Source organism: Oncorhynchus clarkii, chromosome 13 (genome assembly GCF_045791955.1).
Source record: "Oncorhynchus clarkii lewisi isolate Uvic-CL-2024 chromosome 13, UVic_Ocla_1.0, whole genome shotgun sequence".
Taxonomy (NCBI): Eukaryota; Metazoa; Chordata; class Actinopteri; order Salmoniformes; family Salmonidae; genus Oncorhynchus; species Oncorhynchus clarkii.
Window position 1 is genome coordinate 54,026,723 of NC_092159.1, and position 24,139 is coordinate 54,050,861.

Below are 24,139 nucleotides of genomic sequence, written 5' to 3' on the forward strand. Positions count from 1 at the left end.
ACTTTATATTGAAGTAGATCTAGTTTATCCAATAGCAGTTTTTAATGTTTACATGAAGTGGGAAAAGTTGGTGGTCAGTTCTTGAGCAGAATGGCATGGTTGGGAGGAGAAGCTTCATTTCCAGAAGTTCTAAGCAGCCAAAAACATGTGACCCCTGGCCTGTAGTGAAGGATTAGGTTTGCGCTTTTTGTTCCATTGGACACTGAAATACGAACTCACTGCTGCATGATTTTTTTTATAGCAGTTCTAGCATTCAGCCATAATGGTATATCCTGTGTGAAAATAGCTCTATAATCTGCATATTCTCTGCTTTTTCTCTAAGAGTGTAGCTCAGAGGTAGCCTATTAGAGCGACTCCGCCTTGCGCCTGCCCTATTGACAGGTTAGTGTGCAAGACAAGAGAGATAGCCTGTACCTCATGTATGTACTTGAGCGTTCAGAAATAGGATCTAATACCGACATTATTCGAGGAGTAAAATTCTAACAAAACATTTTACAGGTTTGAATTCATACATTTACCCTGTGTTTTGATAAGATACATACTAAATAACACGATGGTTTTGCCGAATGAATAATGTGACTGATTATAATTCAATTAGCTCACAGAAACTATATAAGGATTAATATTAGAAATGTTTTGCCTTTATAAATGTTTGTCCTGTAAGTCCTATTTATAGGCCTTTTGGTTGAATGAATGGGTGCTTTTGACTTCAACAATGTCGCCTAGGCTACATTTTATTTAAAATAGTAGGCTCAGACATTTTCTTTCGACAATTTGCTACTTTTAGCCTACTCTTGTTTGTGTTGCTAAAATAATGTCAGTGGTGTAGACTATATGATCAACTGATGTTGTAATATACTGTTTGTAATATAGGCCTAATGAGACCAACCGATATTTCGAATAAACACATATCGTTAATTTAAAATGAAATACGGTATCTGTCGGTATTGGCATGAGCTATTTGTCCTTTTGCTAAAATGAACATGATCACAATGCAATTCACTCTTAAGCTTAATATTTAATATGGCAAATGTATCTTATTTCAAAATAAAAAAAGTACATAAATATAGATAGGACATAAATACAAGAAAGTAGCCTCCATGATTAACAAAATAGGCTACAACGAAATTGTAAATGAAACGAAAAGTGTGTTAATACAGTTAAACTTGCGTTTGATGTATAGCATGTTATTTATTCCTTATTAGCCTAAATGTATAACTATTCTTAGTTTTGTATTATCATTATTACGTTCTAAAGTAGACTATAAATAGGGCCATGATCACACTGTCATTCATATCAGCCTACTTTGTTTAGGGCTTCAGCGTAATAACAGTATGTGAATATCATAACTGAAAAATTAAAGTTCGCATTCTTTGATCAGAGTGAGAGATGGATTCGCAGACGAAGACTGAGCCGATGCGCGTGCTTGTCACGGGCGGATCCGGATTGGTCGGGAAGGCCATCGAGCACGTGGTGAAACAAGAAGGCGGCTGTCTCGAGGGCGAGCAGTGGACCTTCCTCTGCTCCAAAGAGGCCAACCTCGTGTAAGTTATGTCACATGAACCTCATATTCTCAGCAGAGCTGGTCTGAGGCTTTGGTCGTTGCAGATAAAAATGACTTACCTATATAGCGATGCCATGTTCCCATATTCTACATGCCCGAGAAACACCAGCATGTCTGTTCTACATAACATATTTCTATAGGTTATGTTGCACTGTATGAAATCCTGTTATGACCCTTTTACATCTGTGGCTGGTTTTGTGGTTCCAACAGGAACAAAATAAGTTCACTCAGTGGAAAAAATATTCTGTTCTCTGCTATTCTATTATTTTCTAATCTATTCTATAGATATGTAGATTGATGCATAGAAACAGTATATATTTAGAGTTTCTATATAGTTCCTGTTGAAACCACATTAAATGTTTAGATAATTACATTCGTGCATGCATACTTTTATGAGATTGATGTGTTTCCATTAAATGGGATGGTGATGATGACAATTGTTCTGCCAGAGATCTACAACAGACAAGAGCAGTGTTTGAGAAGTATCGGCCCACCCATGTCATCCACCTGGCTGCCAAGGTGGGAGGACTCTATCTTCACATGAAGGAGAACCTACACTTTCTGGTGAGCTTACCTACAGTGCCTTGCGAAAGTATTCGGCCCCCTTGAACTTTGCGACCTTTTGCCACATTTCAGGCTTCAAACATAAAGATATAAAACTGTATTTTTTGTGAAGAATCAACAACAAGTGGGACACAATCATGAAGTGGAACGACATTTATTGGATATTTCAAACTTTTTTAACAAATCAAAAACTGAAAAATGGGGCGTGCAAAATTATTCAGCCCCTTTAAGTTAATACTTTGTAGTGCCACCTTTTGCTGCGATTACAGCTGTAAGTCGCTTGGGGTATGTCTCCATCAGTTTTGCACATTGAGAGACTGACATTTTTTCCCATTCCTCCTTGCAAAACAGCTCGAGCTCAGTGAGGTTGGATGGAGAGCATTTGTGAACAGCAGTTTTCAGTTCTTTCCACAGATTCTCGATTGGATTCAGGTCTGGACTTTGACTTGGCCATTCTAACACCTGGATATGTTTATTTTTGAACCATTCCATTGTAGATTTTGCTTTATGTTTTGGATCATTGTCTTGTTGGAAGACAAATCTCCGTCCCAGTCTCAGGTCTTTTGCAGACTCCATCAGGTTTTCTTCACAGAATGGTCCTGTATTTGGCTCCATCCATCTTCCCATCAATTTTAACCATCTTCCCTGTCCCTGCTGAAGAAAAGCAGGCCCAAACCATGATGCTGCCACCACCATGTTTGACAGTGGGGATGGTGTGTTCAGGGTGATGAGCTGTGTTGCTTTTACGCCAAACATAACGTTTTGCATTGTTGCCAAAAAGTTCAATTTTGGTTTCATCTGACCAGAGCACCTTCTTCCACATGTTTGGTGTGTCTCCCAGGTGGCTTGTGGCAAACTTTAAACAACACTTTTTATGGATATCTTTAAGAAATGGCTTTCTTCTTGCCACTCTTCCATAAAGGCCAGATTTGTGCAATATACGACTGATTGTTGTCCTATGGACAGAGTCTCCCACCTCAGCTGTAGATCTCTGCAGTTCATCCAGAGTGATCATGGGCCTCTTGGCTGCATCTCTGATCAGTCTTCTCCTTGTATGAGCTGAAAGTTTAGAGGGACGGCCAGGTCTTGGTAGATTTGCAGTGGTCTGATACTCCTTCCATTTCAATATTATCGCTTGCACAGTGCTCCTTGGGATGTTTAAAGCTTGGGAAATCTTTTTGTATCCAAATCCGGCTTTAAACTTCTTCACAACAGTATCTCGGACCTGCCTGGTGTGTTCCTTGTTCTTCATGAGGCTCTCTGCGCTTTTAACGGACCTCTGAGACTATCACAGTGCAGGTGCATTTATACGGAGACTTGATTACACACAGGTGGATTGTATTTATCATCATTAGTCATTTAGGTCAACATTGGATCATTCAGAGATCCTCACTGAACTTCTGGAGAGAGTTTGCTGCACTGAAAGTAAAGGGGCTGAATAATTTTGCACGACCCATTTTTCAGTTTTTGATTTGTTAAAAAAGGTGAAATATCCAATAAATGTCGTTCCACTTCATGATTGTGTCCCACTTGTTGTTGATTCTTCACAAAAAAATACAGTTTTATATCTTTATGTTTGAAGCCTGAAATGTGGCAAAAGGTCGCAAAGTTCAAGGGGGCCGAATACTTTCGCAAGGCACTGTAACTACCCAGTTTGTTTTAATACCTAGGCTATACATTTCTGTCCCAAACTACATTTGTTCAATCAGGGATGGGTCCAGAAAATCGGAATGGGCATTTCTAACTCACTGGCCCATTTCTTTGCCTGGCGCCCCAATTGTTAACCAAATAATGATGTTTGTGTACAAAACCCCCAGTTTAGACAGGCCGATGGGCTGAAGATGGAACCAGCCCATCTGATATTTTGCCTGAACTGCCTAAAGGCCAGTCCGTGAAATGGTTTGTCTTATCTAGCTACTGGTTGAATGCACCGACTGGAAGCAGCTCTGGAAAAGATCTTCTGCTGAATTACCTGAATATAAATGTCCATGTTCGCCTGGCCGGGCGACTACTTAGGCTGAAATTAAATTCAACTTGTCAAAGTGAACTTTACACAGGGACTTTGTTGGCAAATGTATTCATCTTAATTCCAAAAGGGTATTAATCCATCTGTTTATTTTTTATATTTTTTATTTAACCTTTATTTAACTAGGCAAGTCAGTTAAGAACAAATGTGTATTTACAATGATGGGCTACAGCGTAATAACAGTATGTGAATATCACAACTGAAAAAATAGAAGTTAGCATTCTTTGAGAGTGAGTGAGAGTGAGAGATGGTTTCGCAGACGAAGGCTGAGCGGATGCGCGTGCTCGTCACGGACGGTGTGTTAGCGAGGAGTGTTCACAGGAGAGCTTCTTATCACTGTCTCCAAATGCATTCTTTTAATTAATTTGTGTAAAAACAAGTTATTGTGTAAAAACAAGTTATTGTGTAAGAGTCGCAATACAGGTTTTATTGAATTGAGACCACAGTGTCTTGCCTTCACAGAGGGACAACCTTCGCATCAATGACAACGTGCTGCAGACGTCTCACGAAAGGGGCGTCACCAAGGTGGTGCCCTGTCTGTCCAGCTGCATCTTTCCTGACAAGACCACATACCCTATTGATGAGAGCATGGTGAGTTGAACAACCAGTAAGGCCAAATCAATGAGATTATGTTGTGTTTAACCTTAATACTAAAATACTATGGTGGCATCAAATGGCACCCAATTCCCTATATAGTACATTATTTTTAACCAGAGACCCTAATGACCCTGGTCAAAGGTAGGAGTCAAGAGTTTAGGGTGCCATTTGGGACCGAGTATGTGCCCAGTGACAGTAGAACTACTCTATGTTTGGGGGATCTCTGGCCCTCCAAACTGGGATTTTTAATAAAAGATGGTGTAGGATCACTCATGCTTTCTTCCCCTTCCCACAGATCCACAATGGGCCTCCACATACTCAAACTTTGGCTACTCACATGCCAAAAGAATGATTGATATTCAGAACAGGTGAGCTGGTGACTAATCTGTTACCTGTGCAGGTACATTAGCACACATTTGAAAGACCCACTCCAGCCTCCCTTGCACCTCATTTATTACCTGATGAACTTAACAAAAGATGCATTTCAGTAGCTGGTGCAGGTCCCTCATTACATGGCACAGCCCAGCTAGCACATAATGTTCTGAGAACCATATGTTTCTTATGTGGGAATTTCAGTACTTTAGCATAACATTTCCTACAGGTTTCCTCGTGGTTCTATTTAAAGTTATGCTCTCAGAAAGTTAAGAAACAACGTTCTTCTGTGGGAATTTCAGAATTTCAGCATAATGTTTCCTACAGGTTTCTTCATGGTTCTATTTAAAGCAATGTTCTCAAATTGTTCAGAGAACATTAAGAACAATGTTCTTATGTGGGAATTTTAGTACTTCAGCGTAACGTTTCCTACAGATTTCCTCATGGTTCTATTTAGTAATATTCTCAGAACATTAAGACAACTTTCCATTAAAACCACAAGAGGGTTCTAAAAATACTACTTATGAACATGTACATTCCGTTCTCAGTGTCAACAAAACTCTCTCTATCCTCTATCTTGTTAAGTGAGTTCAGGAAGTGGCCGCACCCACTAATGGGCCACACCTGATCTTTATGAATGGGGTCTGTTTGAATAGACTAAAATACACAGCTTTGTATAAGTTACAAAACATGGCATGCTAGCGCCAACCTGGCCAACCTCAGTGGACTGAGTCCATTGGATAGGAAACACAAGATCATAGGTTTAAATCTTATATGCTCTTTGTGACAATAAAAAAGAGATGTGTTTGCATGATTAATGCATAAGCAATTTAATTGCCATGTGTCCCATCTGTGCTTGGTGTTCAAAACAGTTAACCTAAGCTAGCAGTGTTATTAAAAGTCTTATTGAAACATGTTCTCAGAATATTATTTAATTACATTCAAATAACCTATAATTTCATTATCAGAACATTAATAAAACCTCCCAGGAAAACTTTCAGGGAATCATTGTAAAACGTTCTCAGAACGTCCCTGCAACCAAAAAATGAATGTTCTCAGAACGTAAAAAAAGTCAGTTTCACCGGTCAGGAAACTTAGGCGTTTGTTCCCAGAACCAATGGGAAACCAAAAACATATGTTCCCACAACTTCCAAGGAACCTCTATTGCTCTGCTATTGTTCTGGGAAGCAAGAGGGAAGGCCGATGACATCGGTATGCATCCATCAGACTAACCCCTTGAATTGCCAACTCCTTGAATTTTGCCATTGTGTCAAAAAAACAAACACTATTTGTAAAACAAAATAAAAAAAATAATACCCTTAAGGGTTTGTACCTTGTATTGTATGTGTACTTAGAATATTGTTTTAAAAAATAGCTGGAGTTGGTCATTAATGTTCTAACCACAACGTGTGTGTGTGTGTGTGTGTGTGTGTGTGTGTGTGTGTGTGTGTGTGTGTGTGTGGACTTGATTGACAACAGGGGATACTTTGAGCAGCATGGGCGTCGCTACACCGCCGTAATCCCGACTAACGTGCATGGTCCCTATGACAACTTCAACTTTGAAAATGGTCACGTGCTCTCAGCGCTCATGCATAAGACATATGCTGCTAAAAGTAAGTAACACTCACAATACTGCACACACAGACACAGACACACAGACACACAGACACACACACACACACACACACACACACACACACACACACACACACACACACACACACACACACACACACACACACACACACACACACACACACACACACACACACACACACACACACACACACACACACACACATAGGACACCTACAGCAGCAGATGTCACAGGAAGACCAAAAAGATCATCAAGGACATCAACCACCCGAGCCACTGCCTGTTCACCCCGCTATCATCCAGAAGGCGAGGTCAGTACAGGTGCATCAAAGCAGGGACCGAGAGACTGAAAAACAGCTTCTATCTCAAGGCCATCAGACTGTTAAACAGCCATCACTAACATAGAGAGGCTGTTGCCTACATACAGACTCAAATCACTGGCCACTTTAATAAATGGATTTGATCAAGGTATCACTAGTCACTTTAAATAACACCACTTTAATAATGTCTAAATATCCTACAATGCTCATCTCATATGTATATACTGTATTCTATACCATCTACTGCATCTGGCCTATGCATCACTGCCATCACTCATCCATATATTTTTTTGTACATATTCTTATTCATCCCTTTACATTTGTGTGTATAAGGAAGTTGTTGTGAATTTGTTTGCTTTATCTTGGCTATGTCGCAGATGCAAATGAGAACTTGTTCTCAACTAGCCTTCCTGGTTAAATAAAGGTGAAATAAAACATTTAAAAACTTACTGCTCTGTCAGAACTAGAAGCACAAGCATTTCGCTACACTCGCATTAACATCTGCTTACCATGTGTATGTGACCAATACGATTTGATTTGACGTACACACACACAGACAGACATATACAAACACATACTCCTTTCTACTCTCCTTCTAACAGAGGAGGGAACCCCACTACAGGTGTGGGGCTCCGGAACACCCAGGAGACAATTCATCTACTCTCTGGTATGTTTAGTGAATTACTCTGTGTGTGTGTGTGTGTGTGTGTGTGTGTGTGTGTGTGTGTGTGTGTGTGTGTGTGTGTGTGTGTGTGTGTGTGTGTGTGTGTGTGTGTGTGTGTGTGTGTGTGTGCGTGCGTGCGTGCGTGCGTGTGTGTGTGCCAGATATGTGCGTGTGTAAATCTGTGTGTGTTTTCTCAGGATGTTGCACGTCTGTTCCTCTGGGTGCTGCGGGAGTATGATGAGATTGACCCCATCATTCTCTCTGGTGAGTCCAACATGGTGTGTGTGTCTGTGTCTGTGTGTCTGTGTGTGTGTGTGTGATCAGTCAATGTGTGTGAGTACCATATGTAACTGGACCAAGCTCCTTTGTCACTTGTTTCTCGCAGTGGGGGAGGAGGAGGAGCTCCCCATCAAGGACGCCGTAGAGATGATTGCAGATGCCCTGGACTTCAAAGGTCAAATAGTTGTATCCTTCCACAGGTTGTGTACGCCTGATAGGAGTTGCTCCTAGGCACAGATCTAGGATCAGCGTATCTTCCCCAATTCCTTACCTTAACCATTATTAAAATTTGACCTTAGATCAGTGTCTAGAACCAATCTAGTAGAATCCTTAGTACAACACCAGCAACCATATCTAAAGGTTCATTACACCTGTTGGACTGAAAGACGTACAGATGTAGTACCTTAAATGCCCACTCGGACTGTAACTATGTCATCTCCCTGTGCTTTGCCTTCTGTGGCCCTTGACCTATGACATCAGTTCGACACCAGCAAGTCAGACGGTCAGATGAAGAAGACGGCCAGCAACGCCAAGCTGCGACGCTACCTCCCTGACTTCACCTTCACGCCGCTCTCTGAAGGTCAGAGATCCAAATATTGAGGGTTGTATTTCCTGTCCAGAAAACAATTAGTTGCCTTGTAAATAACACAGACCCATTACAGCATGATATTTGATACCTATCTGGTTATTGGTCGTTTTATGATTATGATGAAAGTAACGTTCACAGTGATTAAACCACTCTTCCAAAATGCACAGTATCCATAGATGACTGACTGTGTCTCTCCTCCCCAACAGGTATCAAGAAGACCTGTGATTGGTTCGTGAACAATTACGACATAGCCCGAACATGAAGACCAATGAAGGTCGAGACATGAATATTGTTTAATGAAAAAGATCAGGGCTACATCTCAATACTAATACTGTGCCTTCCAAGTCTTGTGTCCTTGTCTTCATGCCAACAGATTAGTGAAAGTTCTGGATAGGTTTCACCATGTGGCCGGTTAAGTTCTGTCAGATCAGTGGGCATGAGGTAAAGGCACACAGGACTCACAATACCCCACCTTGTTGTTCTCCCCAGAACTGTCTGGCAACCATTTTGGATCCTTTCTCCTCTATTTGCACCGTTGATGTCAGGGATTGACATTAAGGTTTGAAAGGCTCTTGCCCATTGGACAGCATTTTTTTTTGTTGGTTGCCTGATGATTACTGTCACTTGACAGACAATTTTCAAGTAAATGTTTACAAGCAAAATGGTCACAGGGATACTTTGGGATTTTGGCAATGAGGCCCATTATCTACTTCCCCAGAGGCTGTTGAACTCCTGGATACCATTTGTATGTCTCTTTGTCCAGTATGAAGGAACTTAGAGGTCCTTTTGTGAGCCAATGCTAACTAGTGTTAGCACAATGACTGGAAGTCTATGGGTATCTGCTAGCATGCTATGAAGTAGAAAAATCTGTTTGAATGCGTAACTTTTGCAGCGCAATGAGACCCTTCTACAACCTGGTTGTAAACATACCGGCTCTGGAAGACTGTTTAGACACACAGCTCACAATCGAGAGCCATAGGATATAGTATTGTCTGGCGCTCTGCTCACCCTGACCAAAAGTTATACTTCCTGTGTAGCAGGAACAAAAAAATGTAAGTGTAGCCCCTATGTTAGGCTACTGAAATTCAGTTTGGAAAAATCCCCTGCCTAATGGGGCAACCAGAGCAGGTTCAACTTGCCCGACTGCTCAGTTCATTTGCTCCAAGCAATAGGGCAACCCTTAAGGTCAATCCCTGATCATGTCCTCCATTACATGTCCTTCCCTGATGGTGTCTGAACTGGTCCAGCCACCTGATACCCTACAGTATGACTACCAGTTACTATCAGCAATACTGCAGGGTCATGTGTTTACACTCAAATACATCACATTATTTTCATTTTAATATCTAACATATATAGTTGAAGTGTATGATCTATTTGTGATTGAATATTGACAAAAATATGAATGGACTTTTTCTTGATGTAAGAATGAGGTGTCAGTCGTTGAGAGTGATGCTGAATGACATGTTTTCTCACTACAAAACAACAAGTATAAGCCTACAGTAAAGTAGCCTGGATCTAAACATTGGAGCCAACTGTTTCTCATCATTCACTGGCCTCGGTCCACACTGCAGATCATAATGCTGGTTACATATCCCAGATTTATCTGGGATGAACATATCAGAAACTAATATAAAGTCAACTTCCTGAAGAATCTTGAGAATTAGGACATCACTGTCGCTCCACCTCACTGTAAAAAAATTAAATCAATACATTGTAGAAACAGAACAGGAAGAAGCAGGTTTTTAGGGGTCAAACGAGTTTCAAATGTCAACAAAGTTTGACGATAACACAGAGGAAGCCAAGATCATTTGGGATCTGCCAGTAATCGCTCCATTAATAAACGGTCAGATGTGCCATCAGTATATTTGACTCTACTTGGCACATCAAGTCATTTTCCTCAGGAGAGGAAGGTGTAACATTAATATGCCTACACCTGTCATGTCATGCTGAATAAGGATGAATGACTTCTGCTTGACATGGTTTCTCTACTACACAACCACTTCTCCATGGCATGAAGTAGTACAGGCCAACAGTACTGTCATTGAAGTGCACACTACTCTTATCCAAGTAAGTACATACACAACAGTTTCTGCAAAGTAGATTTCCAATGAATCAACTGGATAGCACAGTAGACCTCTGGCAGAACCTCAAATAATATTAGGGTGTCTTCATTGAAAAGCCTTAAGATGTATGACATCATTGTCCAGTGTTCTGCTTCTAATTATGCAAACCAACCAGAAACATGACAAGGAGACCAGCCACGGCAACAGCAGGGTTTTTATTACAAATGAAAATAAACAAAAAAGACAATTCTAAAATGAGAAATAAAGCCTGGGGAGATACGGCAAATCGTACAAAATAACCCACACTTGTCTTGTTGAATCCAGTGGGTTGTGGTGGGAGATGAATCAGCAGGCAAGATCTACATGGAATGTTTTCATTGATACCTTCACATCTGTGTAATTCATTGATAAACCTATATCTTGTAAGAGTAAGTTGTTTGACCTGAAAGGACTGCCACAGGTACAGTTGACTTCAAACCATTTCTAGAGACAGACATTGAGGCTAGTTTACACACCGCATCTCAAATCACAGTTGCGTAACACTTCTTTCTACCTTATTCCACTCTCTTCCTCTTCTACCCTTCCTCTTCCAAGGACCCTGTTCTATCCTTCTCCTCCTTCCGCTGATCAATCAATGAGGACATTGCGTTCATGCTCTTCCTCTCCTATTCATCTCCTCCTCCCTCCCTAGGTCGTGTTCATTAGGCACCAAAGGGACTGAAAGAGGAACTTGGACTCAGTCTCCATTTTAAAACGCATGCCCTAATGAACACGAGCCCGGTTTACTCTGTGAGGTAGAAGTGCATCTTGTCGTTGACGTTCTTCCTCTCAGGGTTGAGGCGTTTGAGGATCTGGGCCAGGACGTTGACCGTCTGCTCGCTGCTCAGGCCAGTCCTCTTGGTCTGGAACTTCTTCAGCAGGTCCTTGGTGGTCATGGGCTTCCGGATCAGGTAGCGACGCACCGCCTCCTCCGTCAGCTGAACGTCACTGTGGAGAGGCAGGATGGAGAGTGGGACAAAACACCAAGGGGAGGGTGTGTGGTGGAAGGGGGGAGAGAATAAGAAGAAAGACCGTGCGTGTGGGAGAGGACAGAGAAAAGAGGGAGAGAGACAGAACGAGAGTGTGTGTGAGCTAGAGAGGGTAAGGGTGAGAAAAGTGAACAAACAGGAGAGATTGAAGAGGAATATACCTGGAACTGGGGGTTGATTTGCCTGAGGGGGGCTGTGGCGTGCTCTTCCCTGAGGGGGCAGGACTCTGGGTGGTGACAGCCGTACTGCTGGACTCCATCTTCAGCCTCTTGGCAGCTGGAGACTCAGAGCTACCACCCACCACCTGTCTCTTACCTGTGAGGGGAGGGAGCAGGGTGACGGACGCAGTTTTAACAACCCTTTATTGTTCAATCAAGAAGAGTCAGCATGCAGTGCTGAGGTCACACATAGCCTTAAGGTACCACAAACAAAATAAGACTTTCAGATCCTGTGAATATGTAAATATAAATGAAAACATTACAAATATAAAAATCTATTTCCAATCTGTGAATATGTGTGTGAGTGCATGCGTGTGTGTGTGAGTGCATGCGTGTGTGTGTGTACCTTGCTCCAGTTTGCTAGCGGCGGCTCGGAGTGTGTTGGAGGTGGAGGCGGAGTCTATGGACGGTGTTCCAGGGCGACTGCCAGTCCTGGAGCTGCCTCCAGAGCCACGCCCACCACCGCGCTTAGGAGGAGTACGCTTCTTCTGGGGGGGTGGGGTAGTGAGGAAATGGGGAACGTCAAGAGTGGTAGTCAAGAGCATTGTCCACGAGAGCCACTCTCAACCAGACCAAGAAAGACCCAGTGTTTGCAGACCGTTATCACACCAACACCAGTTGAAATGTGGAATACCAAGACAGAGAGTCAGACCAACACCAACCACATCAAAGGGTTAAAAAGGCCTGTTTTTGTGCCCACACTGCTGCCACACTAGGGAAGCAAGATACCCTGGAAATTGTGTGTTGTGTCACCCCTTTTGTGCCACATAAACTACAAAATATGGTATCAGGTTCATCAACTACCAGAGTCTTGTTCAAGACTTTTAGAAAAGCCCCAGATCTTGGGCACCGTAACCCAGATCAAGAACACGATATCAAGACTCCATCTCTGCGAGAAAGACAGGGAAATGGGGTTGACATTGAACAGTGGCACTACACAAGGGACCACACACAAACTAACACTCTCACACACACACACACACACCACCATGAAGAGAGCGGAGGCTGCCTCTCCATCGATGTCGCTGTCCTCCGAAGTGTCCGACTCACCGCTGCTGTCTGAAACACACACAACATTATCACATCATAGCCCCCTTCAACAAAAACACACAACATTATCACATCATAGCCCCCTTCAACAAAAACACAGTATATTTCCGTGGGTTCTTGCCACTTCCCTGTGATACCTGATCAGTAAAGATTCTAAAGAAGAAGAAAAACTGCTACCTCTCTTCTTCTTCGTCTGGACTGGGGTCTTCTTCCCTTCCTCTTCCTCCTCCTCCTCTTTCCCCTCTTCCTCGTTCTGTTTCTCCTCCTCGCTCTCTTCCTCACTCTCCGATGCCTCGTCGATTCCTGTGAACAGAGTTAAAGTTCTTAGAATTCACACACATGAACACGTATTGTTGCCATGGGGGTGCCCTCTGACCTTTGGGAACGGCCTCTTTATTGGACTTGGCCTTCTCTTCGCCGACCTCTTCCTCTGAACTGCAGGAACAAGAGAGTAAGGAGCGAGAGAGCGAGGAAGGGATGAGAAAATAAATGAGAGGTTGCAGGAAGTGTGTGTATGGCTCTACAAGTGTCTCTGGTGTGTGACCATACAGCTGTCAATAGAAGTTGTGGTGTACAGTGCATTCTGAAAGTATTCACACCCTTTACTCAGTCCTTTGTTGAAGCACCTTTGGCAGCGATTACAGCCTCAAGTCTTCTTGGGTATGATGCTACAACACTTGTATTTGAGGAGTTTCCCATTCTTCTCTGCAGATTCTCTCAAGCTCTGTCAGGTTAGATGCGGAGAGTCGCTTCACAGCTATTTGCAGGTCTCTCCAGAGATGTTCGATCAGGTTCACGTCCGGGCTCTGGCTGGGCCACTCAAGGACATTCAGAGACTTGTCCTGAAGCCACTCCTGCGTTGTCTTAGCTGTGTGCTTAGGGTCGTTGTCCTGTTGGAAGTTGAACCGTCGCACCAGTCTGAGGTCCTGAGTGCTCTGGAGCAGGTTATCATCAAGGATCTCTCTGTGCTCAGGTCATCTTTCCCTCAATACAGACTAGTCTCACAGTCTCTGCCGCTGAAAAACATCCCCACCGCATGCCACCACCACCACGCTTCACCGTAGGGATGATGCCACCACCATGCTTCACCGTAGGGATGATGCCACCACCATGCTTCACCGTAGGGATGATGCCACCACCATGCTTCACCGTAGGGATGATGCCACCACCATGCTTCACCGTAGGGATGATGCCACCACCATGCTTCACCGTAGGGATGATGCCACCACCATGCTTCACCGTAGGGATGATGCCAGCTTTCCTCCAGATGTGACGCTTGGCATTTAAAGAGGTCAATCTTGGTTTCACCAGAGAATATTGTTTCTCATGGTCTGGGATTCCTTTAGGTGCCTTTTAGCAAACTCCACAGAGGACCATCGAGTTCGTAGTCAACTCCCTGACCTAGTTCCGCTCAGTTTGGCAGGGCGTCCAGCTCTAGGAAGAGTCTTGGTGGTTCCAAACTTCTTCAATTTAAGAATGATGGAGGTCACTGTGTTCTTGGGAACATTCAATGCTGCATAAATGTTCTTGGGAACATTTTTTGGTACCTTCCCCAGATCTGTGCCTCCACACAATCCTGTCTCAAAGCTCTACGGACAATTCCTTCAACCTCATGGCTTGGTTTTTGCTCTGACATGCACTGTCAACTGTGAGACCTTATATAGACAGGTGTGTGCCTTTCCAAATCATGTCCAATCAATTGAATTTACCACAGGTGGACTCCAATCAAGTTGTAGAAACACCTCAAGGATGAACATCTCTGGAGACCTGAAAACGGCTGTGAAGCGACGCTCCCAATCCAACCTGAGCTTGAGAGGCCCCCGAGTGGCACACCGGTCTAAGGCACTGCATCTGTGTGCTAGACACATTACTAAAGACCCTGGTTCGATTCCAGGCTGTATCACAACCGGCCGTGATTGGGAGTCCCATAGGGCGGAGCACAATTGGCCCAGCGTCGTCCGGGTTTGAACGGAGTAGGCAGTCATTGTAAATAAGAATTTTTCTTAACTGACTTGTCTGGTTTTAAATAAAAGGTTAAAAAAATGATAAATGGAAACAGGATGCACCTGAGCTCAATTTTGAGTTTCATAGCAAAGGGTCTGAATACTAAGTATTTCAGTTTTCATATTTAATCATTTTGCAAACATTTCTAAAAAAAACGTTTTGCTTTGTCATTATGGGGTATTGTCTGTAGACTGTTGAAGATTTTTTAAATGTATTTAATCCATTTTAGAATGAGGCTGTAACATAACAAAATGTGGGAAAAGTGAACAGGTCGGAATACTTTCCGAATGCACTGTATGTGTGTGTGTGTGTGTGTCTGTATGTTTATCTGTGAGTGTGTGTGTGTGTGTGTGTGTGTGTGTGTGTGTGTGTGTGTATCTGTATGTTTATCTGTGAGTCTGTATGTGTGTGTGTGTGTATCTGTGTGTTTATCTGTGAGTCTGTGTGTGTGTGTGTGTGTGTATCTGTGAGTCTGTGTGTGTGTGTGTATCTGAGTCTGTGTGTGTATCTGTGAGTCTCTGTGTGTGTATCTGTATGTTTATCTGTGAGTCTATATATGTGTGTGTGTGTGTATCTGTGTGTTTATCTGTGAGTCTGTGTATCTGTGTGTGTGTGTGTGTATGTGTGCGTATCTGTATGTTTATCTTTGAATCTGTGTGTGTGTGTGTGTGTGTGTGTGTGTGTGAGTCTGTATGTGTGCGTGAGTCTGTATGTGTGCGTGAGTCTGTGTGTGTGTGTGTGTGTGTGTGTGTGTGTGTGAGTCTGTATGTGTGTGTGAGTCTGTATGTGTGTGTGTGTGTGAGTCTGTATGTGTGTGTGTGTGTGTGTGTGTGTGTGTCTGTATGTGTGTGAGTCTGTATGTGTGTGTGTGTGTGTGTGTCTGTATGTGTGTGAGTCTGTATGTGTGTGTGTGTGTGTATGTGTGTGTGTCTGTGTGTGTGTGTGTGTGTCTGTGTGTCTCACCTGCTCTCATCTGACATGTAGTCGACTTCCAGGCCCTCAAAGTCTCCATCGTCACTGTCCTCATTCGCCTCGCTGTCACTGCCCCTCTTCTTCTTCTTCTTCTTCTTCCCCTTCCCCTTCACATCCCCCTCTTTCTTCTTGGGCTTGCTGTCTCCATCTGAGAGGAACAGAAGAAGAGGGGGAGAGAAAAGAGAGGGAACGTAAAGAGAGATGCACCTTCTAACAATTCAACAGTTGAACATGTAAAATGTACTTATTTGTTCGACATTTGTTTGGATTCCTCACGTATTAATCATTGTTAAGAAGAAGTTTGGTCCATATCGGATGTTGGGAACTATATTTATTGAATATTATATAAATCCTATCAATTTAAATGGCCAATTTGGGTGCAATCAACTAGCTTTCAATTTGAGTTCTAATTGTCTTTCAGAAAAATAACATTCAAGAAATGCTAATCTGATGTTTCTAACTGCAGATACCATTTCAGATCAATCTGATTGGTGGGTGTCCAAAACCTTTCTTGTGCTTTTTGAGGTTGAATGACTCCCATGCCTCTTTCTACTCTGCCTTCATACTCATCATTACTGGGCTCTCCCTCCATCCATCCCTCTCACATCCCTTTCATCCTTCTCTCCTCCCTCATCCTTCTCTCCCCCCTATTTCCATCCTTCTCTCCTCCCTCCCTCCCATCCTTCTCTTCTCCCTCCTTCTCTTCTCCCTCCTTCTCTTCTCCCTCCTTCTCTTCTCCCTCCCTCCATCCTTCTCTCCACAGAAGCTGCTGTCACTTTCCTCTACTCCATCTCAGTTGATCTTTCTGCGACTCCTCATCTCGTTCTCAACTGTATTGGAGAAGGTCAAAACGAGAGGATGCAACGAATCGAGGAAAGATTAATCGGAAAAAAGCCCAAACCTTCTCGCACGCCACTGTTGCTCGTCACTTAGCTCTCCTCTCTCCTCACCTTCGTCCATCTCTCCTCACCTTCTCCTCCGCTGCTGTCGCTCTCATCACTGCTCAGCTCTCTTCTCTCCTCACCTTCTCCTCCACTGCTGTCGCTCTCATCACTGCTCAGCTCTCTTCTCTCCTCACCTTCTCCTCCACTGCTGTCGCTCTCATTACTGCTCAGCTCTCTTCTCTCCTCACCTTCTCCTCCACTGCTGTCGCTCTCATCACTGCTCAGCTCTCTTCTCTTCTCTCCTCACCTTCTCCTCCACTGCTGTCGCTCTCATCACTGCTCAGCTCTCTTCTCTCCTCACCTTCTCCTCCACTGCTGTCGCTCTCATCACTGCTCAGCTCTCTTCTCTCCTCACCTTCTCCTCCACTGCTGTCGCTCTCATTACTGCTCAGCTCTCTTCTCTCCTCACCTTCTCCTCCACTGCTGTCGCTCTCATCACTGCTCAGCTCTCTTCTCTTCTCTCCTCACCTTCTCCTCCACTGCTGTCGCTCTCATCACTGCTCAGCTCTCTTCTCTTCTCTCCTCACCTTCTCCTCCACTGCTGTCTCTCATCACTGCTCAGCTCTCTTCTCTCCTCACCTTCTCCTCCACTGCTGTCGCTCTCATTACTGCTCAGCTCTCTTCTCTCCTCACCTTCTCCTCCACTGCTGTCACTCATCACTGCTCAGCTCTCTTCTCTTCTCTCCTCACCTTCTCCTCCACTGCTGTCACTCATCACTGCTCAGCTCTCTTCTCTTCTCTCCTCACCTTCTCCTCCACTGCTGTCGCACTCATCACTGCTCAGCTCTCTTCTCTCCTCACCTTCTCCTCCACTGCTGTCGCTCTCATCACTGCTCAGCTCTCTTCTCTCCTCACCTTCTCCTCCACTGCTGTCACTCATCACTGCTCAGCTCTCTTCTCTTCTCTCCTCACCTTCTCCTCCACTGCTGTCACTCATCACTGCTCAGCTCTCTTCTCTTCTCTCCTCACCTTCTCCTCCACTGCTGTCACTCTCATCACTGCTCAGCTCCAGGTCATCCTCCAGGTCATGGATGCGCAGGTCCCCTCCTCTTCCTCCCTTCTTCTTTTTCTTCTTCCCCCCCTTCTCGCCCTCCTCGTCGTCATCGTCCGGCCCTCTCTCCTGCTCCCGCAGGCGCCTCTGGAGCATGATGCTGAAGTGGTTCACCACCTTGTTCCTCCTGAGAGGGGGGGGGGAAGTATGTGTGTACCCTACTACGTTCCCCCACATCTACCCCCTAGTGTTTTTACCTGAGGGGTGAATTTGCACCCCCTATCTTTATTCTTCCCCTCAGTATTTCCCCTTCTCCTGTCTCTCTCCCCCACACCTGTCTCCCCTCCCCTCCCCTCCACTTCATCCTCTCCTCACCTGCCCCACTCCTCCTCTGCCTCCTCGGCGGTCAGCGTGCGGTGTTTGGCCTGGGGCACGAAGTTGTACCAACCGTTGACGGGGAAGGCCTCAAAGGCCCCGTCGGGACACTGGGTAAAGATGTAGTAGGACGCATTCTCCGTTATGCCCCCTTTCTTCGTACCCTTGAACCTGAAACAGAGAGAAACATGTTGATATAAAAGGATAGTTCAGGCTATATGGGAGTTCCTCCTTGCCCTCGGATCAACAGAAAGACAAAGGATGGCTTGGTAAGTATTTGTGAGAGAACCAGAGCTAAGTAAAGGTAAGCTCATTGTGTGTGTGTTTGTCTGCCTCACCTCTTCCCTGCCTTGCCGTTGACCTTGAGGATCCAGGGTTGGTCCTCCACCTTGAACTCCCTGGTGACAATTCCAAACTTCTTCCTGCGTGCCTCCTCCCTCTGCTTCTTCCCAAACTCACTGCCTGCCGCCCCCTCCTCAGTCTCCTCCACACCATACATCCTCCTGTTACTCATGTCCCGCTCCATACGCGCCTGAGGGGAGGGGTAAAGGAGGGAGGAGAGAAGACAGAGCGTGAGACGGATGGGACAACGGGAGCGGAGTAGGGAGATGAGAAGTGTAGAAGCTAATATAAATAATAGAAGGGGAGGAGAGGAAGGTAGAGCGAGAGAGAGACAGAAGGGAGAGCGAGAGACGGGAGGGAGAGCGAGAGACGGGAGGAAGAGCGAGAGACGGGAGGGGGAGAGAGACGGGATGGGGGAGAGAAACGGGGAGAGGGGGAGGGAGAGAGGGAGAGAGAGAGATGGGAGGTGGGAGAGAGAGAGAGACGGGAGACGGGAGAGAGACGGGAGGGGGGAGAGAGAGAGACGGGAGGGGGGAGAGAGAGAGAGACGGGAGGGGGGAGAGAGAGAGAGACGGGAGGGGGGGAGAGAGAGAGACGGGAGGGGGGGGGAGACGGGAGGGGGGAGAGAGAGAGAGACGGGAGGGGGGAGAGAGAGAGAGACGGGAGGGGGGAGAGAGAGAGAGACGGGAGGGGGGAGGGAGAGAGACGGGAGGGGGGAGGGAGAGAGACGGGAGGGGGGAGAGAGAGAGAGACGGGAGGGGGGAGAGAGAGAGACGGGAGGGGGGAGAGAGAGAGACGGGAGGGGGGAGGGAGAGAGAGAGAGACGGGAGGGGGGAGGGAGAGAGAGAGACGGGAGGGGGGAGGGAGAGAGAGAGACGGGAGGGAGAGAGAGAGAGAGACGGGAGGGGGGAGGGAGAGAGAGAGAGAGAGACGGGAGGGGGGAGGAAGAGAGAGAGAGAGAGACGGGAGGGAGAGAGACGGGAGGGGGGAGGGAGAGAGAGAGAGACGGGAGGGGGGAGGGAGAGAGAGAGACGGGAGGGGGGAGAGAGAGAGACGGGAGGGGGGAGAGAGAGGGAGAGCGAGAGACGGGAGTGGGGAGAGAGAGGGAGAGCGAGAGACGGGAGGGGGGAGAGAGAGAGACGGGAGGGAGAGAGGGAGAGAGAGAGACGGGGAGGGAGAGAGAGAGACGGGGAGGGAGAGAGAGAGACGGGGAGGGAGAGAGAGAGACGGGGAGGGAGAGAGAGAGACGGGGAGGGAGAGAGAGAGACGGGGGAGAGAGAGAGACGGGGGAGAGAGAGAGACGGGGGAGAGAGAGAGAGAGAGAGACGGGGGGGAGAGAGAGACGGTGAGGGAGAGAGAGAGACGGGGAGGGAGAGAGAGAGACGGGGAGGGAGAGAGAGAGACGGGGAGGGAGAGAGAGAGACGGGGAGGGAGAGAGAGAGACGGGGAGGGAGAGAGAGAGACGGGGAGGGAGAAAGAGAGACGGGGAGAGAGAAAGAGAGACGGGGAGAGAGAGAGAGAGAGACGGGGAGAGAGAGAGAGAGACGGGGAGAGAGAGAGAGAGACGGGGAGAGAGAGAGAGAGACGGGGAGAGAGAGAGAGAGACGGGGAGGGACAGAGAGAGAGACGGGGAGGGAGAGAGATGGGGAGGGAGAGAGATGGGGAGGGAGAGAGATGGGGAGGGAGAGAGAGAGAGACGGGGAAGGAGAGAGAGAGACGGGGGGAGAGAGAGAGACGGGGGGAGAGAGAGAGACGGGGGGAGAGAGAGAGACGGGGCGAGAGAGACGGGGGCGAGAGAGACGGGGGCGAGAGAGAGAGACGGGGGCGAGAGAGAGACGAGGAGAGAGAGACGGGGAGAGAGAGAGAGAGACGGGGAGAGAGAGAGAGAGACGGGGAGAGAGAGAGAGAGACGGGGAGAGAGAGAGAGAGACGGGGAGAGAGAGAGAGAGACGGGGAGAGAGAGAGAGAGACGGGGAGAGAGAGAGAGAGAGACGGGGAGGGAGAGAGAGAGACGGGGAGGGAGAGAGAGAGACGGGGAGGGAGAGAGAGAGACGGGGAGGGAGAGAGAGAGACGGGGAGGGAGAGAGAGAGACGGGGAGGGAGAGAGAGAGACGGGGAGGGAGAGAGACGGGGAGGGAGAGAGACGGGGAGGGAGAGAGACGGGGAGGGAGAGAGACGGGGAGGGAGAGAGAACGAAGGAGAGACAGACAGGGAGAGAGAATCATTGAGTGTTCTAGTAGCCTATTGAGGAAAGTTGTAATGAGAGGGAGTTTCCCAGAGAGTTGGCCTGCATACCTGGGTCCAGGAGGAGCAGTTTACTTTGTCCCCAGAGTTAAAGGCCATGATGCTGTACTTCTTACTGGTGTTCCTACACACACACAGGTTAGTGGTGTAAGCTATATCATGATTCATATAGATACCACATAATGTACAGTGCATTCGGAAAGTATTCAGACCTCTTGACTTTTTCCACATTTTGGTACGTTACACACCCCCCCCCCCCCCCCCCCAATCTACACTCCATAATGACAAAGAAAAAACAGTTTTTTTAGAATAAAATAATTACAATTACAAACTGAAAGTAAGTAAGTATTCAGACCCTTTACTCAGTATTTTGTTGAAGCACCTTTGGCAGCGATTACAGCCTCGAGTATTAAACCTGTCTCCGAGATCTACGGCAATTCCTCCGACCTCATGGCTTGGTTTTTGCTCTGACATGCACTGTCAACTATGGGACCTTATATAGACAGTTGTGTGCCTTTCCAAATCATGTCAAATCAATTGAATTTACCACAGGTGGACTCCAATCAAGTTGTAAAAACATCTCAAGGATGATCAATGGAAACAGGATGCAACGGAGCTAATTTTTAGGGTCTCATAGCAAAGGCTCTGAATACTTATGTAAATAAGGGATCTATTTATATTTTTTTAATAAAATGTGCAAAAATGTCTAAAGACCTGTTTTCGCTTTGTCATTATAAACCATTGTATGTAGATTGAGGAGAGAATAAAAAAATAACATCTATTTTAGATGAATACTGTAATGTAAAGATCTGAGTGGCTGGTAGATTTTTTAAATCCACCTGACACAGTGGCTGGTGAACCAAAAAGTTAATTGTATGTCCTGCTTGGAACACTACACATACAGAAGATACACTTAGCTGTTTTATCAACTGAGGTTTTTGTTTGAGATGTTTTTTTGTGTTCACTCCTGCGTTTCCATTAGCTCAGGAAGTGTCGTAATTAAGATAGTTCAGGTAAATGTGCAACGCGAAAAAAAAACTCTGTGGAAATCCGTGTTAAAATGATGCACGTTAAGTGTCTTTTGTACTTGGAAAATTATTTTGGGGTGATTTGAAAGTAGAGTGAGGTTTCCAAAACCGTATTGCATGCAATGATTATTAACGGTTAGACAGAGAGTCAGGAATGTTGTACACATTGGCCCTGCTGTAGTCAAATGTTAAATGAGAACCCAATGGCTGTAGGCCTTGGATAGTACTTACTTGGGGACTCGGACTATGTACTCTGTAGAAGAGGAACTGCTGCCACCCTGTAAAAAAACACACACAGTTTGCTACACTACATATACAAACGTAAGTGGACACCCATTTAAATTAGTGGATTCGGCTATTTCAGCCACACTCGTTGCTGGCAGGTGTATAAAAATTGAGCACACAGACATGCAATCTCAATAGACAAACATTGGCAGTAGACTGCCCTTAGTGAAGAGCTCAGTGATTTTCAAATCCTTCAAATGATGCCACCTTTCCAACTAGTCAGTTCGTTAAATTTCTGCCGTTAGAGCTGCCCCGGTCAACTCTAACTGCTGTTATTGTGAAGTGGAAACATTTAGGAGCAACAAGTGATCAGCCGCGCAGTGGTAGGCCACACAAGCTCACAGAACGGGACCGCCGAGTGCTGAAGCTCGTATAAATCGTCTGTCCTCAGTTGCAACACTCACTACCGAGTTCCAAACTGCCTCTGGAAGCAACGTAGTACAAGAACTGTTTGTCAGGAGCTTCATGTAATGGGTTTCCATAGCCGAGAAGCCGCACATCAGTCTAAAATCACAATGCCAAGCGTCGGCTGAAGTGATGTGAAGCTTGCCTCCATTGGACTCTGGAGCAGTGGAAATGCGTTCTCTGGAGTGATGAATCACGTTTCACCATCTGGCAGTCTAAAGGATGAATCTGAGTTTGGCGGATGCCAGGAGAACACTACCTGCCCCAATGCATAGTGCAGACTGTAAAGTTTGGTGGAGGAGGAATAATGGTCCGGGGCTATTTTTCATGTTCAGGCTCCTTAGTTTCGGTAAAGGAAATCTTAACGCTACAGCAGACATTGACATTCTAGACAATTCTGTGCTTCAAACGTTGTGGCAACAGTTTGGGGAAGGCCCTTTCCTGTTTCAGCATGACAATGCCCCCGTGTACAAAGCAAGGTCCATACAGAAATAGTTTGTTGAGATCGGTGGAAGAACTTGACTGGCCTGCACAGAGCCCTGACCTCAACCCCAAGGAACACCTTTTGGATGAATTGGAATGACGACTGAGAGCCAGGCCTAAATGCCCAACATCAATGCCCGACCTCACTAATGTTTTTGTGGCTGAATTCAGAATGGAAGCAAATCCCTGCAGCAATGTTCCAACATCTAGTGGAAAGCTTTCCCAGAACAGTGGAGGCTGCTATAGCAGTAAAGGGGGGAGCATCTCCATATTAATGCCCAGCAAGCCTGACAATGAGATAAGCAAGCAACAGATTAAGCAAATGTGTTGAGCAATAGACTGATACCGTCATGTTGACCCTACAAGTAAACCATACACCCAAGACTTACCAATGACGCCATGGTCGACTGTATACAGAGGCAGTATGCCCCTATTCTTAGTCAAGCAGTCACCTGTAAGTGATCACCTGTTGAAGTATAACGACATTTTTTTCAGTTCATAGCAAAAAAAATAGAACACATGCTTAACTGACTTCGGTCTCAGCATATGCAGAAATGACTCATCATAAGGCAGTTGTTTGTGGTCATTTATGTACTAACGTTAGCTATAGAACCATAGCTTTTGGATATTAAAGGCTTCGCCTCTTCCTCTGATAGAGCTAAGTTACTACATACTGTACGTTAGTCTGTAGCTAGTTACCAGTAGGCTAAGACACTCAAGAAATATATTGACCCAGTCAACCTACCTCTTCAAAATGTACGAAACAAAAAGATGTTGATTTATAGGTAATCAAACGTAAGTCATGGATAACATTTCATATTAGTATGTATCTAGCACTTAATATCTAGTAGCTAACGTTACTCATGCAGTCGTTAGTTAAATATTTGTCTTGGGTTAGTACTATCTGGTATCCTTTGGACGTCCCTATCCAACCTAACCATAAACCTTTTCCTTTATTTAGGTAGGGACGTACTAAGGATCTATAATAACACTAACACATGACAAGTCTTGCTGCTTTCCGCCAACCGTTCCGTCAAGAATAATGGTCGGCCGGAAAACAAATTCAAACAGCACTTAGTTCTTAGTAGATAGATGCCATAGGCTCGTGCCGCGAAACCAAAGAATATCCTATT

General features: G+C 45.5%; 1 protein-coding gene and 1 pseudogene across 2 annotated transcripts; one reads left to right on the plus strand and one right to left on the minus strand.

The window, feature by feature from the left end:
• Positions 1-408: 408 nt before the first annotated feature.
• LOC139424045 (GDP-L-fucose synthase-like) lies at positions 409-8,905 on the plus strand (annotated as a pseudogene).
• Positions 8,906-10,833: 1,928 nt separating this feature from the next.
• Positions 10,834-23,934, minus strand: LOC139365087 (general transcription factor IIF subunit 1-like). Of its 2 annotated transcripts, none has more exons than XM_071102462.1 (14): positions 23,752-23,934; positions 23,396-23,472; positions 22,065-22,111; positions 20,857-20,929; positions 18,558-18,751; positions 18,220-18,390; positions 17,823-18,031; positions 15,901-16,057; positions 13,310-13,368; positions 13,111-13,236; positions 12,869-12,942; positions 12,230-12,368; positions 11,827-11,980; positions 10,834-11,624 (listed from the first exon to the last, which is right to left on the minus strand). In XM_071102462.1, the coding sequence occupies exons 2-14, from the start codon at positions 23,405-23,407 to the stop codon at positions 11,420-11,422; spliced, it is 1,620 nt and encodes a 539-aa protein (XP_070958563.1). In that variant the 5' UTR covers positions 23,408-23,472; positions 23,752-23,934; the 3' UTR covers positions 10,834-11,419. The 2 variants fall into 2 exon arrangements, with proteins under 2 accessions (XP_070958563.1, XP_070958562.1); XM_071102461.1 differs by having other exon boundaries at positions 12,230-12,371.
• Positions 23,935-24,139: the final 205 nt, after the last annotated feature.

What these genes read in the sequence shown, in the direction of transcription:
- LOC139365087 (XM_071102461.1), bottom strand. An exon ending in AACGGCAAGGCAGGGAAGAG is followed by an intron (nt 18,391 to 18,557) that starts GTGAGGCAGACA and finishes TCTCTGTTTCAG; the next exon opens with GTTCAAGGGTACGAAGAAAG. An exon ending in CCAGACGAAGAAGAAGAGAG is followed by an intron (nt 12,943 to 13,110) that starts GTAGCAGTTTTT and finishes TGTGTGTTTCAG; the next exon opens with ACAGCAGCGGTGAGTCGGAC.